Raw genomic sequence first — 14,974 nt, forward strand, 5'->3', positions numbered from 1 at the left:
TGGATAAGAAAATGTGGTGTATATATATATAATGGAATATTATTCAACTATTAAAAAAAAGGAAATCTTGCCATTGTGACACTGTGGATGAACCTGGAGGGCATAGGCTAAGTAAAATAAATCAGACAAAGACATATATCAGATGATCTCATTTATATGTGAGAATAAATATGTAAATAAGTCGATAAACAAATAACCAAACCTATAAATACAAGAAACTGAGGGTTGTCAGAGGTGGCGGGGAGGGGTGGGTAAAATGGGTACAGGTGGCCAAAAGGTACAACTCTCTAGTTATAAAATAAATAAGTCTCGGGGATGTAATATACAGCATGGTCACCATAGTTAATATTATTTTGTATATTTGAAAGTTGCTAAGAGAAATCTTAAAAGTTCTCGTCACAAGAAAAAAAAAATTGTAACTTTGTGTGGTAATGGATATTAACTTATTGTGATGACCATTTCACAGTATATACAAATACCAAATCATCATGTTGTATACCCAAAATTAATGTCAATTATATCTCAATATTTAAAAATTTTAAAAGTATATAAAATCTATATCATCATTTTGAATGACTACTAGTATTTGCCTGTTGAATATTTTATAATTAATTTAATCTGTGAACTATATTTGCTGTTATAAAAATACTTCAATGAACATGGTAGCACATATATTTTTATTTATAGGCATAGCTCAGAGATATTGTGGGTTGGGTTCAAGATCACTGCAATAAAGTGAGTCATAATCTTTTTGCTGCTGGAAAGTCTTGCCTTAAGTTTGCAAAAAGCACAATATCTAAGAAGTGCAATAAAGTGGAACACAATAAAACTACATATGCCAGTACTTGGACTATTATTTCATAATAATAAATTACTAACATTAAAATTACTAATAGGTATATTTACATAGTGCCAAATTACCTTTAGAGAGATTACAAATTTACACTTCTAACAACAGTATGTGAAAATGCCTGTTCCCACTCATGCTCAGTCTGTTAAGAAATGATATACAGTTGGTTCTAATTTGATTACTTTTTGTATATTTTTTCATATTTTTATTGGCTAATAGCATTTCTTTCCTCAGCTGTCTACTCAAGTCCTTTGCCTAATTTCATATTAGGAAATCACCTTACCAATTTGTATGCATCCTTTGTATTAAGATAATTAACCTTTGTTTTATGTGTTTAAATGTTTTTCTCAGTTCATTGTTTTTCAACTTCATTTACAGTCAGGTTTATTTGGCTATAGAAACTTTTGAATCCAATTACTCTCCTTTTATTTTATGGTTTTGATTTTGATGTACTGATAAACAAAAAAGACCTTCTTAGTAAAGATAATAAAATAACTTCCCTATGTTCTCTTCAAATACTTTTATTGAGTTTTGATCAGTTTGTTTTTATATTTAAACCTTTAATCTGTTTTTCTTTTAGTTTGTAGAGAGAAGTATGAATAGAAATTTATTTCAAATCTTAGCCTGCTGCCCCGTGCCAGTTATTATATTAAACTCACCCTTTCCCGTCTCGATTTCTGGAACTCCTTTTATATAGATATTGAACATCCTACGTCTTTCTACCATTTCTTTTACTTTTATTCCCCCCCATAAATTTCATCAAATTATCACTGTCCCACTCTTTTGAGCTGCTGATTTTCTTTATAAATCCAGTGATTTTTACCCCTTGCAGGCTACTCACACTTACAAAAGGTGGCTTGCACTGTTCAGAATTAGTGGCAAGCGCAGACTCAGCTGACGATTGCTTAAGCCTGCTCTCCTTTCCTACCCAGCTTAGCATGACAAGTGGTTGTGAGCTGGGGGATTCCGCACTCAATGCAGTTACTGCTAGGTCCCACCTCCTCTCCCAGCATCTTCCTTCAGCACAAGAGATGGCTTTTCCTCCTGCGTTGGGACACTTAACCACTACTATGAGATTTTTCTGCTTCTGGGGAAACCATACACACTTCAGTATTATTCATATTATCTTTTTCAGAATGCCATGTGGGATTTGGAAGAATGACAGTTCACACATACATAAGCACAATCATCTACACACATGCCTGTTTGGTGTGTCAAATTTTTATTTTCCATCTAAAATATCAGCTATATACAGGTTTCTGGGTTCTCCTCCCCTTGAGCCTTGTTAATTTTTACATTGTTTGTACTATGTGAGGAGACAACTGGTTCCTGGAAAGAGAGGTGCTCACTAAATTAATGCTATCCTCATCTGCTATTCTCAATACCCTGATAACATAAAGTTCCTCCAGCCAAGTAACTCCGTCTGCCATTCACATAATTTTCAGTCAAGCTTACTAGACTGTGAAGGTTTCATAAAGTAAAACTATTTCTGTTGATCTTTTCTCTGGGTTTTTTATGCTACTTATTTAAGGACAGCCTCAAAATTACATAAAATATGCATTTTACCATTGAGTAGAATGTTTTTTTCCTTGGTGTACTTTTGGGGGCATAAACATTAGCATTAGCATACCTTTAGTCATTATAAGTTAAAACTGTTCAATAAAACATTAAATAATAATGGGAAAACCAGGCGTAGTTAAACACACTGGTAAGAACCATTCACTATGAGGAAAGTTTAGTTTGGAACCTCTGAGCTCACTGGCTGAGAACACAGGAAATGACTCTTTACTATAATACATGATAGACCTTGAGAAAAGTATAAAACTGCACTGTTTAGTATCATAGTAAATTCATATGACTATTTTAAATATAAAACTATTTTCAAAATTCACATATAATAAAACATCACTGCATTAGTCTGCTTTAACTGAAACACATGTGCATAAGAATTGCGTTAGCCATGTAAATTCCGTATTTCAAATTATTTTTTTAATTATTATTTCAGAATTTAAAAATAAATAAAGTAAAATTCTTGGGTAATATGTTGATGGGTTTCATAAAATAGTAATTATGATAAAGGAACTTGAGAGGAGACATTATCTAAATTTTTATCGGATCAAGACCAAACATTTTTAGATGTGCTTTTCATACAACGATTTTGATTCCTTTTTATTTGTTCTTTGTTTTTGTGAATTTTTCAATCGCAAATCTTGCCAAATTTTAAGTTAATGGGTTTTCTTTTTTTTCCTACTTCAAATTTAAATAAGTTCAGGGTCCATTTACTCATTCGTTTTCTCCCTTAGAAATCAGTATGTCACTTCCACTCACATCTTAGCTAAAGCAAATCGCAGAGTCACACCTAACTTTAAGGAGGCATAGAGTATAATCATTCCATATGTCCAGGAAAGGGAAGAGAACTGGAAATACTGAACTCTAGTAAAGCTAGCATCCTACCTGAGAGGTTAACTAAAATTTATTTTAAAAACTATCAAATTGCTCAAAGAACAATTTTTTTTAAAGTGACAAATTTTTATTTTCCATCTAAAATATCAGCTATATACTGGTTTCTGGGTTCTCCTCCCCTTGAGCCTTGTTAATTTTTATATTGTTTGTACTAACAACCATTATGTCATATCCATAGCCTACATTGTTATATAACCTTTATGATTTTTGTTTCTGGAAGATTTCTAATGGAATTTTCAATTAAATATGTTCTTAGAATATCTAACAATTCCTATTCTAATTTGAAATTTGTATTTAATCTAATTCTTAACCCTTACATGTGTTTAAAGAAAATAAACCAATATATTTCATGTCTTAAGCACTTGTAGGAAACCATTATTTCCTCTGATACTTCCTAAAATGCAAATTGTCTATGGCCAAACAAAAAAGCTGCTTACTTCTGAGAAAGTATTACTAAAATTCTAAAGAGATAATTTGTTCTAACATAATAAGTAGCTCAAAGATCCTGGAAATAGAAAACAGAGCAGAAACCTAAAAAGGAATATTATTATTAAACTACTCAAATAATATGTTATTATATCTAAAGACGTCAAGTTTTAAGAGAGAAGTGCAATAGTGTAAGAAAATTAATTTTACTTTATAAAATTTGTTCTTGCAAAACCAAAAGCTTAGGAAGTAATAGAACAATGTAACATAATCCCTCAGTTTGTAAAATGGAAAATGCGAGTTTCCATTTTAACGGCAAACTCCCTTAAGTGAGTTTGAAATAAAATAAATACACAAAATTTAAATTGCTTCAAAGCTTTTCAGGAGTGTACCTAATACCAAAATGATCGACCCCTATGCTGAACTTTAGAATGTTGAAGCAACAAGCTCAACTATCATCAGTGACTATTAATAGAAGGCAAGAAGAAAAATGCACATTCAAAATGAGGTCACTGGCAAGAAAGTGGCTTTCACACAATTTCTAGTTGTTTAGGAAAAATCTCGAGAATGCTTCAAGGGGATTTAATAATACTTATTGCATGAAGAAAAAATTTAAACATTAAATGTGTCCTACCCTTTGTACTTCAGTATCAACTTGTTCTTCAATTTTTATTTCTTCCTCATGAACTGAGATAGACTCATTTTCTCGTTGTTTATGCTCTTCTTCAAAATCTTCAGGGATTTCTGTTTCTACAACATTAACTTCACCTTCGACAAAGTGAGCTTCTGTGGAAGTGCGTTCTTGTGACAATGCTCGAACAGGGAATGGTGGCGTGACATGATCATAGTGGGTATGCAGGAGTCGTAGGGCAATGTCACTCGTTGCTAATATCCTTGGAAGTTCAAATCTAGTTTGTGTTTCAGAGAATCTGACACTTCTGTATCTGTTAATAATTTTAACAAAGAGGATGAGGTCTAAGGAAACTAGGTCTGTTGCAAATTTAAGCAGTATTTCTCTCCACTTTAATTCTGTCACAGTTTCGAATCCTGACCCTCACTAGCTTTCTTTGTAGGATTTGGACCCAGTTGATAATGTTATCCTTCTCAAAACATTCTCTTTGGATCCACTCTCTTGGGATCCATCTCTGGCAGCTCCTTTTGTTTCCTCTGTACGGCCTTCTTCCTAACCATCCCTTAAATATTAATATTACTCGGCTCTCCATCCTAGGCCTTTTTTTCTTCTCCCTCTACATACTCTCCTAAGATATGATTTCTATGGCTTCAATTATTATTTATATTATCAGAAGTTTTTAATATAAGTTCTATGTTTCCTGGGGTTAGGTAGGGAAAAAACATCCTGGATGAACTTTAAGAGACCCCAAAATGCCTTTACATATATGTGAGCATGTGGAATAATTTAAAGTTTATAATAATCTACAACACCCAAAAAGTTAGGCATTAGCATATAGGTGACTATATGCTAATAGTCACTCCCAAAAATATCTGATTTCCTCAATGCCTTCAGACAGTTGCACTTTGATATTTCATAGGTACTTCAAATTCGACAAGTCCATCCTTACAAATCTCCTCATCATCAAAATAAAACAGAACTTATTCTGCCTCCACTATTTGTTATCTTAGTAAAAGAACCACCTAATTCTCTTTTTAGACCTGGGTAATTAATACAGGGCTATTCGTTTTATTTTTATTCTTTTAAAATTATATAGATCGATTCCCTTCACTCTTCTGTATATAACATTTTATGAAAAAAAAAAGGTTATATTAATACACAGTATCTGATTTAGATTTAAACCAGAGTATTTTGTAGCAAATGAAATGTGGAAAATATTTAGTTCCTTCCTTTAACTAAATATCAAAAATAAAGTCTATCTTACTCCATTGTCATATGACTCATCTTTTCAGAGCTGGGACCAGAACCTAGGCCTCCTAACTTTTATTCTGGTATTTTTTCCCTAAAACTCACCATCATATAAACTCAATTAATTTGAAATGTTTAAGATCAAGCAGCAGCCAAGTGATTATAAATTTATCATTACCACTATCATTCCTCAGAGAGCTGTTACTTTGTTGAAAATAATTGGGGAAACACCACTTAAATCTCTAAAAAAATTAATAAAGATGAAAGTATTATTTTTTGGAAAGTATTATTTTTAACACTTCACAAAGATAATTTTTTTAAAAGTTTCAGATTACCGTGTAAAATGCACCTACCTCTTCTACATTTTTTGGGGGGGGAAGGAGGTTAAGTGGGTGAAGAGAAGGGAAAGAACTGACATTTATTCAGCATGTATTGGTACTAGACAATATGCCATGACCTTACGTGCATTAATATTTAATCCTCAACCCAATCCTATTAAGTAATATAATCATCATTTTACTATTGATATACTGCAGCTCAACAAGGCTAAGTAACTTGCCTATGGCAAATGGCAGGTCTATAATTCAAACCCTATTTGGCTGACTTCTTAACATGGTTTTTTCCAAGCATGCCATGCTATTGTTCAACAGGCAACTGCCTGGTCATCATGACGTGACTCTTATGTCTTTCAACTACAGTATCACCCATGGGAATACCTTGGATTCTTCTTGAGGTTTGCCCATACATATAGAGTAACATTTTCATCTTGAATGACTTTTTCCATATTTCCACTGTCCAGATCTGCTAAAGTACTAGCTTGCTGTAAGAGAAAAAGAAAACAGTAAACAAAGATTAGGGGCCTCATAAATTATACAACTTACATAAGTTATTTCATCACTTAGGTATTAGATTTCCTTCATTATACTTAATAGAGCTATTTGGGTAAAAATATGGTTCAATCAAGATGACAAAGAATTGCTTTAAAAATTCTCGAAACGATGCAAACATATTTACTGAATTAAATGTGCTTCCTCTCTTCCACTCAGTTTCTCTTATGGTGTCTAAGGATTAAAGTTGCTCCTATATGACCAGGTAGCACTTATAGATTACCACGTTACCCTTTTTAATTTTAACATTATCATGACTTTTTATTTTAACTATACACATGCTTCTTTATATGTATCTTATTAAAAATGTAGATGTTACTGCAAAAGTTAGCCTATTTCTGAACATATCAAAGTTAGAAAACAAAATATACAGTTTATGACAATCCAGATGAGTCATGCGTTTTACTAGTCCAATACTTGATAATCAACATCAAACATATAATTTAAAGATGTTTTTCAGAATTTTTAAATTAAGACTAACATAGTTTGATGCCTACTGCTCAAGAAATTAGCTCTTTTAAAGGGCTTAAATAAGTTAATACGTATTTGGCTGCTATAATGTAAAAACATAAAAGTAATGGGGATTGAATTTATTGCTATTTTTTTTTAAAGTGATCCCTTGCTTTTCTTTTTCTGTGAAATAAACTTTTTGAAGTGTCCAAGATAGTTGCCTTGTAGAATTGTTCTACATTGTGAATTTATCTGATTATTTCCTCATGGTATTTAATTTACTCCTCTGTCCCCTTATTTTATTGTACACTAGAAGTTAGGTCTAAGTAGGTTTAATTAGATTCAGATAAATAATTTTTAGCAAGAAGGCATTATAGATTTTGTGTTCTTTATATTATATCTTATCAAGAGGTATATTATGTCCCACTATTAACTATGTGGATTTGATAACTTGATTAAATAGGGAGATGACTTCCCATATCTCCCTATTGCAAAGTACATTTTTTTCCAATTAGTAAATAATCTGTGGTCTAAAACTGTGGCACTATGAAAATAATGTGCTCCTCAACAACTCAACTTTTCACCTATTTATTTAGGTGATCCTTATCAATTATTACATTAGGGATTGAAAAATGGTGATTCTTATCAATTATTGATGATCCTTATCAATTATTACATTAAGGATTAAAAAATGGTGATTCTTCTAACTGGCCATTCCTTCTACATTTATCAGACAGCATTCTTCTGTAAAGAACTCTTCTCCCCCATCCACCACTCCACTTTCCTCCTTCATTTTGGGGTATCGCTAGAGATTCACGGATTTTTATTTATTCAATGTTTTAATCAATCATAGTCATTATTCTTTCTGATAAACATATTGTCCCAAATTTGACTATTGGGAGACTCTTTAAGCTAGTCCTGTCCCTTTGGATATGATTCCATTAGACTTTGAGCATTTATTTGCTTTCTAGCACAAGATAACCTCATCTTTCCACCTCATCTTTCACTTTCCCTGCCCTAGACCTGAAACTAGCCATTTACCCCAATTAGACCTGGCTCCTTTTTATGCAATAAAAATATGAATACTGATTTTCCAGTTCAAATATAACATTATTTTTCTAATCTTATCTTTTATATACTGTATCTTTTTCTCTTAAAATAAAAATCTTGATTAATAATTATAATACATGCTTTTTCTTACAATATAAATAATTGTAAAAATATGAATATGACTGCTAAAAATAAACTTAGTGAAATTTAAGCCTTTTTTGAAATTTTTTGTAATGAAAACACATTCTGCCAATACTGTACCAAGACTAGGACTGTGTTCTAGAATAAAAGAAACCAAGAGACAAAGAGCCAAAAGCAATGTGTGATCTTAGATTGTTCGCTGATTTAAAAAAAAAAAAAAAACTATAGAAGATATTCATGGTATATTAGGGAAATTTTAAATATAGACTGGATAGTAGAATATATTATGGATATCATCATTAGTGCTAAGATATTTGGGGAAAATCATGACTACCAACAATTTTAACTTTATATCAACTGATTTATCTAGAGTAAATATCTAATGTATAATGATTTGCGAGTTTATTTTCATAGTGATCCTAGTAAACCTTAGCAAGTATAATTTAAAAACTAGACTTTAGCTATATTGTTTTATTTCTTTAAAAGTAAAATATTTACAGTTGTTAAATATGGGTAATTATATGTGCTAAATTATTCCACTGACTTTTTTATAACCTTTTAATTTTTGAAAAAAAAATACTGTTTCTTTTTTATTATATAGCATAAAATTTTTACTGTTTTAAAAGTTAATAATAACATATAAGCAAAATATCACACTTACTCTGAGTAATATTTCTGTGGCTATGTTAAACTTAAGGTGAAGGAGCTCCTGCAGTTCCAGGATTGATCCTTGGTACTGGGTTATATTTTTATCTTGCAAATCATATGGTGGAGTTTCCAATAAAATTAATTTCAATTTCTCAATTAACTATAAAGCAAAAGTATAAAGTAAAAATATGAAGTAAAAAGTTACTAAGTAAATTAAATCTGACAGTCAAAGAAAAGTGAAAAGGAAGATACTCTTAACACTTTTGAATTGAGGAAAACATCTTATTGTCAATGAAACATGGAATAAATATAGGGAAGAATTTTTATATTATTTAAGAGCATAGAAAAATAAAATATGTCCTCCAAAAATTCCATTATAAGAATTCTCAATCATGTGTAACAGAGCTTTCATTAACAAGTCAATAGATAAGGCACAGCTTATCATTACCTAAAACTGTGGAATAGAAATAACAATATGGTAACAATGAGGAGAAGAGGAAAACTACTAATATTTACTGAATGCCTACTATGTGCCAGGAACTGTTCTAAATGCTCTATATGTTTTAATTCATTCAATCCTCATCTTAACTCTGTGAGGTAGATACTGTTATTTTGCCTATTTTATAGATGAGGAAATAGGAGTGTTGGTTCCAACTGCAAGGAGCTTGGAAGAGGCCACTCTGTTGTCCTATCAATGAAAAGCAGAACAGATTAAAAATCAACGACTCTTCTTTGATCCATAAGCAAGGCCCCCAAGATTGTAGAGACCTACAGGTGAATACAGGGAGTCACTGCTTCTCAGAGCAGAGATCCAGGATCTGGAAGGAAAATCAAGGAAGATCTCAGAATCTGGTAGGAAAACCTAAACTGTAAATGATGAATTGCTGGAGGCCCAGTGTGGACAACTCTGAGAATTATAAACTCCAGGAGAACAGTCATGGGAGTTTTACCTCCAGTAGCTCGACCAGGTTGACACAATAAATATGGGAGAAAAATCTCCTCACGCTTCCAGCAGTGGAAAGGGAAAAGGAACCATTTTGAAACACTCCAAAGCTCTTAAAAAGGCCTAATCTCTGGAAACTAATTAACCAGAGTCTCACCTGTGGGAGTTTTGTCAGAGCCTAACTCATGTGGGGGAAAGGAAATACCCAATTCCAGCTGTCTCTAGCCATCCCCTCCCACATAAAAGGGGATAAGAAAAATTAAAAACACTTGTGAAGTTCACATTTCAGGGGCACAGGCTTACTAAAAGATTGACATATAAACACAGGACTATAGAACTCTTCTCCTTCCCTCCCTCACCACCACATTACTAAAGCCCTATTTACAGTAAGTAGTTCCTTTTATTCAGTACATCATATCCACTTATCAAGAAAAAATTAAAAGGCATACCAAAAGGCAAAAAACACAATTTGAAGTGACAGAGCAAGCATCAGAAACCAGACATGGCACCAAAGTTGAAATTATCAGATTGGGAATTTAAAACAACTGTGATTAATATGCTAAGGGCTCCATGGATAAAGTAGACAGCATGCAAGACCAGATGGGCAACATAGAGAGATGGAAATCCTAAGAAAGAACTAAAAAAAAAAAAAAAAAGCTAGAGATAAAAAACACTAACAGAAATGAAGAATGCCTTTGATGGGCTTATTAGTAGACCAGACTCAGCTGAGGTAAGAATCTCTGGGCTAGAGTATGTATCAATAGAATCTTGGAAAAACAATAAGCAAAGAGAACAGGGACTGAATTAAAAAAGGACTGTGAGACAATGACAAAAGGTAGTTCCCACAAAATAGGAATATTAGAAGGAGAAAAAAGAGAGAAAGGAACAGAAGAAATATTTGAAATAATAATGACTAAGAATTTGAAATAATAATGACTAAGAATTTCTCCCAAATTAATGTCAGATAGATCCACCAAGCTCAGAGACTACTAAGCAGAATAAATGTCCTTCCAAAACTACACTTAGGCTTATCATTTTCAAAATACGGAAAATCAAAGATAAAGAAAAAAATCCTGACAGAAGGCAGAGGGAAAAAACACCTTACATTTAGAGGAACAAAGTTAAGAATTACATCAAACTGCTTAGAAACCATTGAAGCAAGAAGAGAGTGGAGAGAAATTTAAAGTGTTGGGAGAAAATGTGGCAATAGCATGATCAAGGAACAACTAATAAGTGGCAGAATTTAGTTTTGAACACAGACACAGATAATATATAGAAAATTTCTAAATTAGGAGAGGCAGCATAGTAGTGCAGAGTAGTGTGGACTCAAGCCAGACACTGCACTTCAATCCTAGCCACCTCTTACTAGCAGTGTGATCCTGGACAAGTTATGTAACATCTCTGTGCCTCGACTTCTCCATTTGTAAAATGGGACTAATGATGCCTATTTAATAGGGTTATTATGAAAAGTTAGCAAGTTACTATTTCTAAAGCTTGGCATAGTAATCATAATCTAAGATTTTATCAAATGAATTTGATCATTTGGAACCTGATTTTTACCATAGGATCACTGCTAATTCTTTCTGTTCCTCTTGTGGCTTCCTGCTTCAGTTTCTGATTGCTGATTCTTCTCTCCTGTCTCCTGTTTTGTTTTACTTTTCCTTGTCTCATCTTCCCTACTATTCATTACTTGTAATTCTGTATCCTACATTCATAACAATTCATCACTGGTGAACTCTAGTGCTACTTCCTGCTGCCTCCCTGTTAATCTCAGTACCAGATTCCTGGCCCAGCATCATGCCATGGCAGTCTCCCTAGTAGAGAGGATGTGCAGTGGCAAGAACACTGTATGACAAATCCACTGGTGTCCAAATACCTCACAGTGTACAGGAGTCTCTTTGGAGCCTTGAAAAAACAGAGTAAGGCCCATCTAAGGTCTCACAGGGGACTGTAAGCAAGTTGCAAGCTATATTTCTTCATATGTAAAATGAACCTCATAAGCTTGTTGTCCAGATTAAATTAGGCAATTCATGTTCTTAACAGAGTCTGGAGTTAGGACATCGTACAGCGACACGGAGAAATAAGCCACAGTGATAAAGAGCACAAAAATATGGTGAGGGGTTAGAATGAAAAGCAAAAGGATAATAGGACCAAGAGGAGTGAATTCCTTTCGTTTCTAATATTATGTAGGTGTGCCAACGTGTGGATTTTTTTCTATTTATCCTAATTTAGGATTTGTTGTATTTCTCGAATCTGAATGTTTGTATCTTTCCTCAATTCTGAAAAACCGTCAGCCATTACCTCTTTGAATATTGTCTCTTCCTCATTCTTCTATATCTCCTCTGGCACTCCTTTTTAATAAAATTTTAGTCCTTCTTGCTTCATTATATATGTGTATATACATATACATATATATACATACATACTGTTCTTTCATATTTTCCATCTCTTTATCTCTCTGTGCTGTATTCTGATAAATTTTTCAATCTAATTTCTGACTCACTGTGATTAAGAATTCTCAGTAGAGACATTTTTGTTTTCATTAAGCTAAAGATGAACCAAACAAGTTCCTATATCTCCCTTCGCAGAGTAAGTTTTTTCCCGATTATCTACAATACCTTTTAGCAGCTCCAAGCCATATACAGATCTCTGACCCAATTGTCACCTTGCATGTACCCTAGGCTTTGCCTCTTGATGGCCCTTTAAACAAATGCTAAGCCACCAGGGGTTAACAGATAATTTTTGAGAAGCCACTGACTTCTACACTTGCCCACTTTTCTAAATTGTTTTATGACCTCCAAGATTTTCCCTTACTTTCTTTTGAACTAGGCAATGGACTTAAATGTCATTAAATTTTATTTTAAGCATTTTTAAGTGCATTGTAGTGGTAGCTCCTCAGGCTAGCCTATCCATCCTTTTTGCAGAAATAGAATGTAAGATATTCTTATTCATCTATGTAGTTCCAGTGCCTAAAAGAGTAAGTGGCTGGCACAAGTTAACAATTAAAAAACATGTGTACTGAATCACTGAATAGTGAATAATGCCAGCTGAGGATAAAATTATTCACTTTCTCCCAAGTTATCTACATAAATGGATGCAGCTTAACTTTTTTTGGATTGAATTAGACATACGTATAGTTAAAGTTTCATTTATGTTATGTTGACCTTACGTAAGATGTCAAGAGGTTTTTAGAAGTTGAAAAAAAAGAAGATTAGCAAATATTTTTCTTCATACCTAAGGAAGCAATACTGTTATTAATTGGCAAATAACATATTTATTTAATTTCTATTTTTGGAATAAATTTGTAATTTAAATAATTTAAAATTATGGAATAATACTAAAGTACTTACTTACATATAGAACTAGTTTACTCTTTGCAATTACTTCCTCAAAAGTCTCATTTGTTTCCTCTTTCCACAAGCTAATGAAAGTATTAATTTCTTGGGCTACTGAAGGATCAGGACTCCCATCACATTGAATGTAGTGTTTCCACTGTGGAATAAATATGATCAAAGGTTCACACTGGTGAAAATGCAACCAAAAATAAAAATTCTTTTTTAAGTATGAATTCTCATAACCTCATTTTCCCAGTTTAAGCAAAAAACATATTATGACTTTAACTAAGTTACTTGAGCTATCTCTAAAATAACCAAATTTCTCTGTCAAAATAATTTGTAAACTTCAATAATTCAAATAAATACTAATTCTATTTATTGTCAGTCTTTAATTTTTAAAATAGTATTTATGAGTTGGTTTTGTTTTGCTTTTCTCTCTTAATCATACAGTTTCTATATTTACAAAAACCAATACTTGGGCTAACTTCTATTTCTCAAGTTATTGCTATTTGTCAATTGACACTGGCATTTTAGTATGAACCTTTCCATTCATTATGTAGTCTACACAAATTCTACATTGTACTCATACATTTTTGCTTAAAATTATACAATAATCATCTTTTGATATGTTATTCAGTTTTTTCTTTTTCTTCAGATAATCTACCTACATAATTTTTAAAGTTAAGCTGTTTTGAGCACACAGTTTTTATATTTAAGATAATTTCCTCAATATAGATTCTAGAAATTCAATCAGAGTCAAAGCATATAAAACTTTCCAGGATCTTATTATTGACAAATAGTTTTCTACAGAGCTATATGAATTTACTTTGCTATAAATAATTTGTCAGATTGGAGATTTTTTATAGACAAATTTAAAGTTTTTTGAGACTAAAAAGGGTATCAGAGTATAACTCCCTCTTGTGGTACAAAAGTTTTAGCTCAAAAACAAAACAAAAAAAATCAGCCTTACCTGAGAAAGCAATCTATTTTCTTGTTTCAATTTCTCTGCTTCAGGAAAACACCCTTCTAAATAATAAAGTTCTTCAAGTTCTTCATTTCGCCTTTCCAGATCCTGTTGTATGGGGATACATTGATTTATTCTATAATTTCAGCTTTAATTTTTACAAGTAGCATTAAAAATTTACTTGGCAAAGTATTTAGTTTCAGAATGAATACTAAAATTAATTTGAATGTAACTGCTATTTCTAAAAGGTTTCATCTGAAACAGTGTTTTGCAAAGTGTGATCTGCAGACTACTGGTAGATCCCCAAGACTGTTTTGGGATCTGTGAGGTCAAATCAATTTTCATAATAATACTAAGACATTATTTGCCTTTTTTGCAGTGTACACATTTGCACTTTTGGTGCAAGATGGTGTAAAACTGCTGGTGTAAATCAAGGCGCAGACTGTACTAGTGGTCCTATTCTTCAGGGGCAAGGGGTGGTGAGCAGCCAGTTTCACATAAGAATGACCTGATGAAGAAGTAAAAATTATTAATTTTATTAAATATCACCTTTAAGTATATGTATTTTTAATATTCTGTGTGATAAAATGGGAGGTATGCATAAAAGCACATTTGCTGTATATCAAAGAACAATATTGTTTTGAGAAATAAACACTTGTACAATTATTTGAATATTTTGGCAGACATTCTCTTTCAAAAATGAATGAATTGAGCATGTCACCTCCAGGAAACAATTTAAAGTGTTTGTTGCCAATGATAAAATTCAAGCTTTCAAATAAAATTCCAAAGTTTGGAAAACCTTTATCTACCATTATGAGCTTGACAGTTTACCAATTCTTAAAAATTTTTCTGATTTGACTGGCGATGATATTAATGCTTGTGATTTCTTTTGATAATGAACAATAAAAATGGGTCAACATTTAGAAACAAATAATTCA

At 32.3% G+C, this 14,974-nt stretch overlaps 1 protein-coding gene across 13 annotated transcripts in view; it reads right to left on the bottom strand.

The window, feature by feature from the left end:
* Positions 1-14,974, bottom strand: part of CASC1 (cancer susceptibility 1) — a 54,934-nt gene that overhangs the window by 25,421 nt on the left and 14,539 nt on the right. For 12 of the 13 annotated variants that reach the window (XM_023532363.1, XM_023532361.1, XM_023532365.1 and 9 more), the window contains 5 exons: positions 14,043-14,144; positions 13,092-13,229; positions 8,808-8,954; positions 6,335-6,438; positions 4,374-4,683 (listed from right to left, as the gene is read on the bottom strand). In XM_023532363.1, the coding sequence (XP_023388131.1) occupies positions 4,374-4,683; positions 6,335-6,438; positions 8,808-8,954; positions 13,092-13,229; positions 14,043-14,144 (801 nt within the window). The remainder of the gene's footprint in view (positions 1-4,373; positions 4,684-6,334; positions 6,439-8,807; positions 8,955-13,091; positions 13,230-14,042; positions 14,145-14,974) is intronic. The other variant, XM_023532358.1, reaches the window with a different exon arrangement.

Source organism: Pteropus vampyrus, unplaced genomic scaffold, assembly GCF_000151845.1.
Source record: "Pteropus vampyrus isolate Shadow unplaced genomic scaffold, Pvam_2.0 Scaffold82, whole genome shotgun sequence".
Lineage (NCBI taxonomy): Eukaryota > Metazoa > Chordata > Mammalia > Chiroptera > Pteropodidae > Pteropus > Pteropus vampyrus.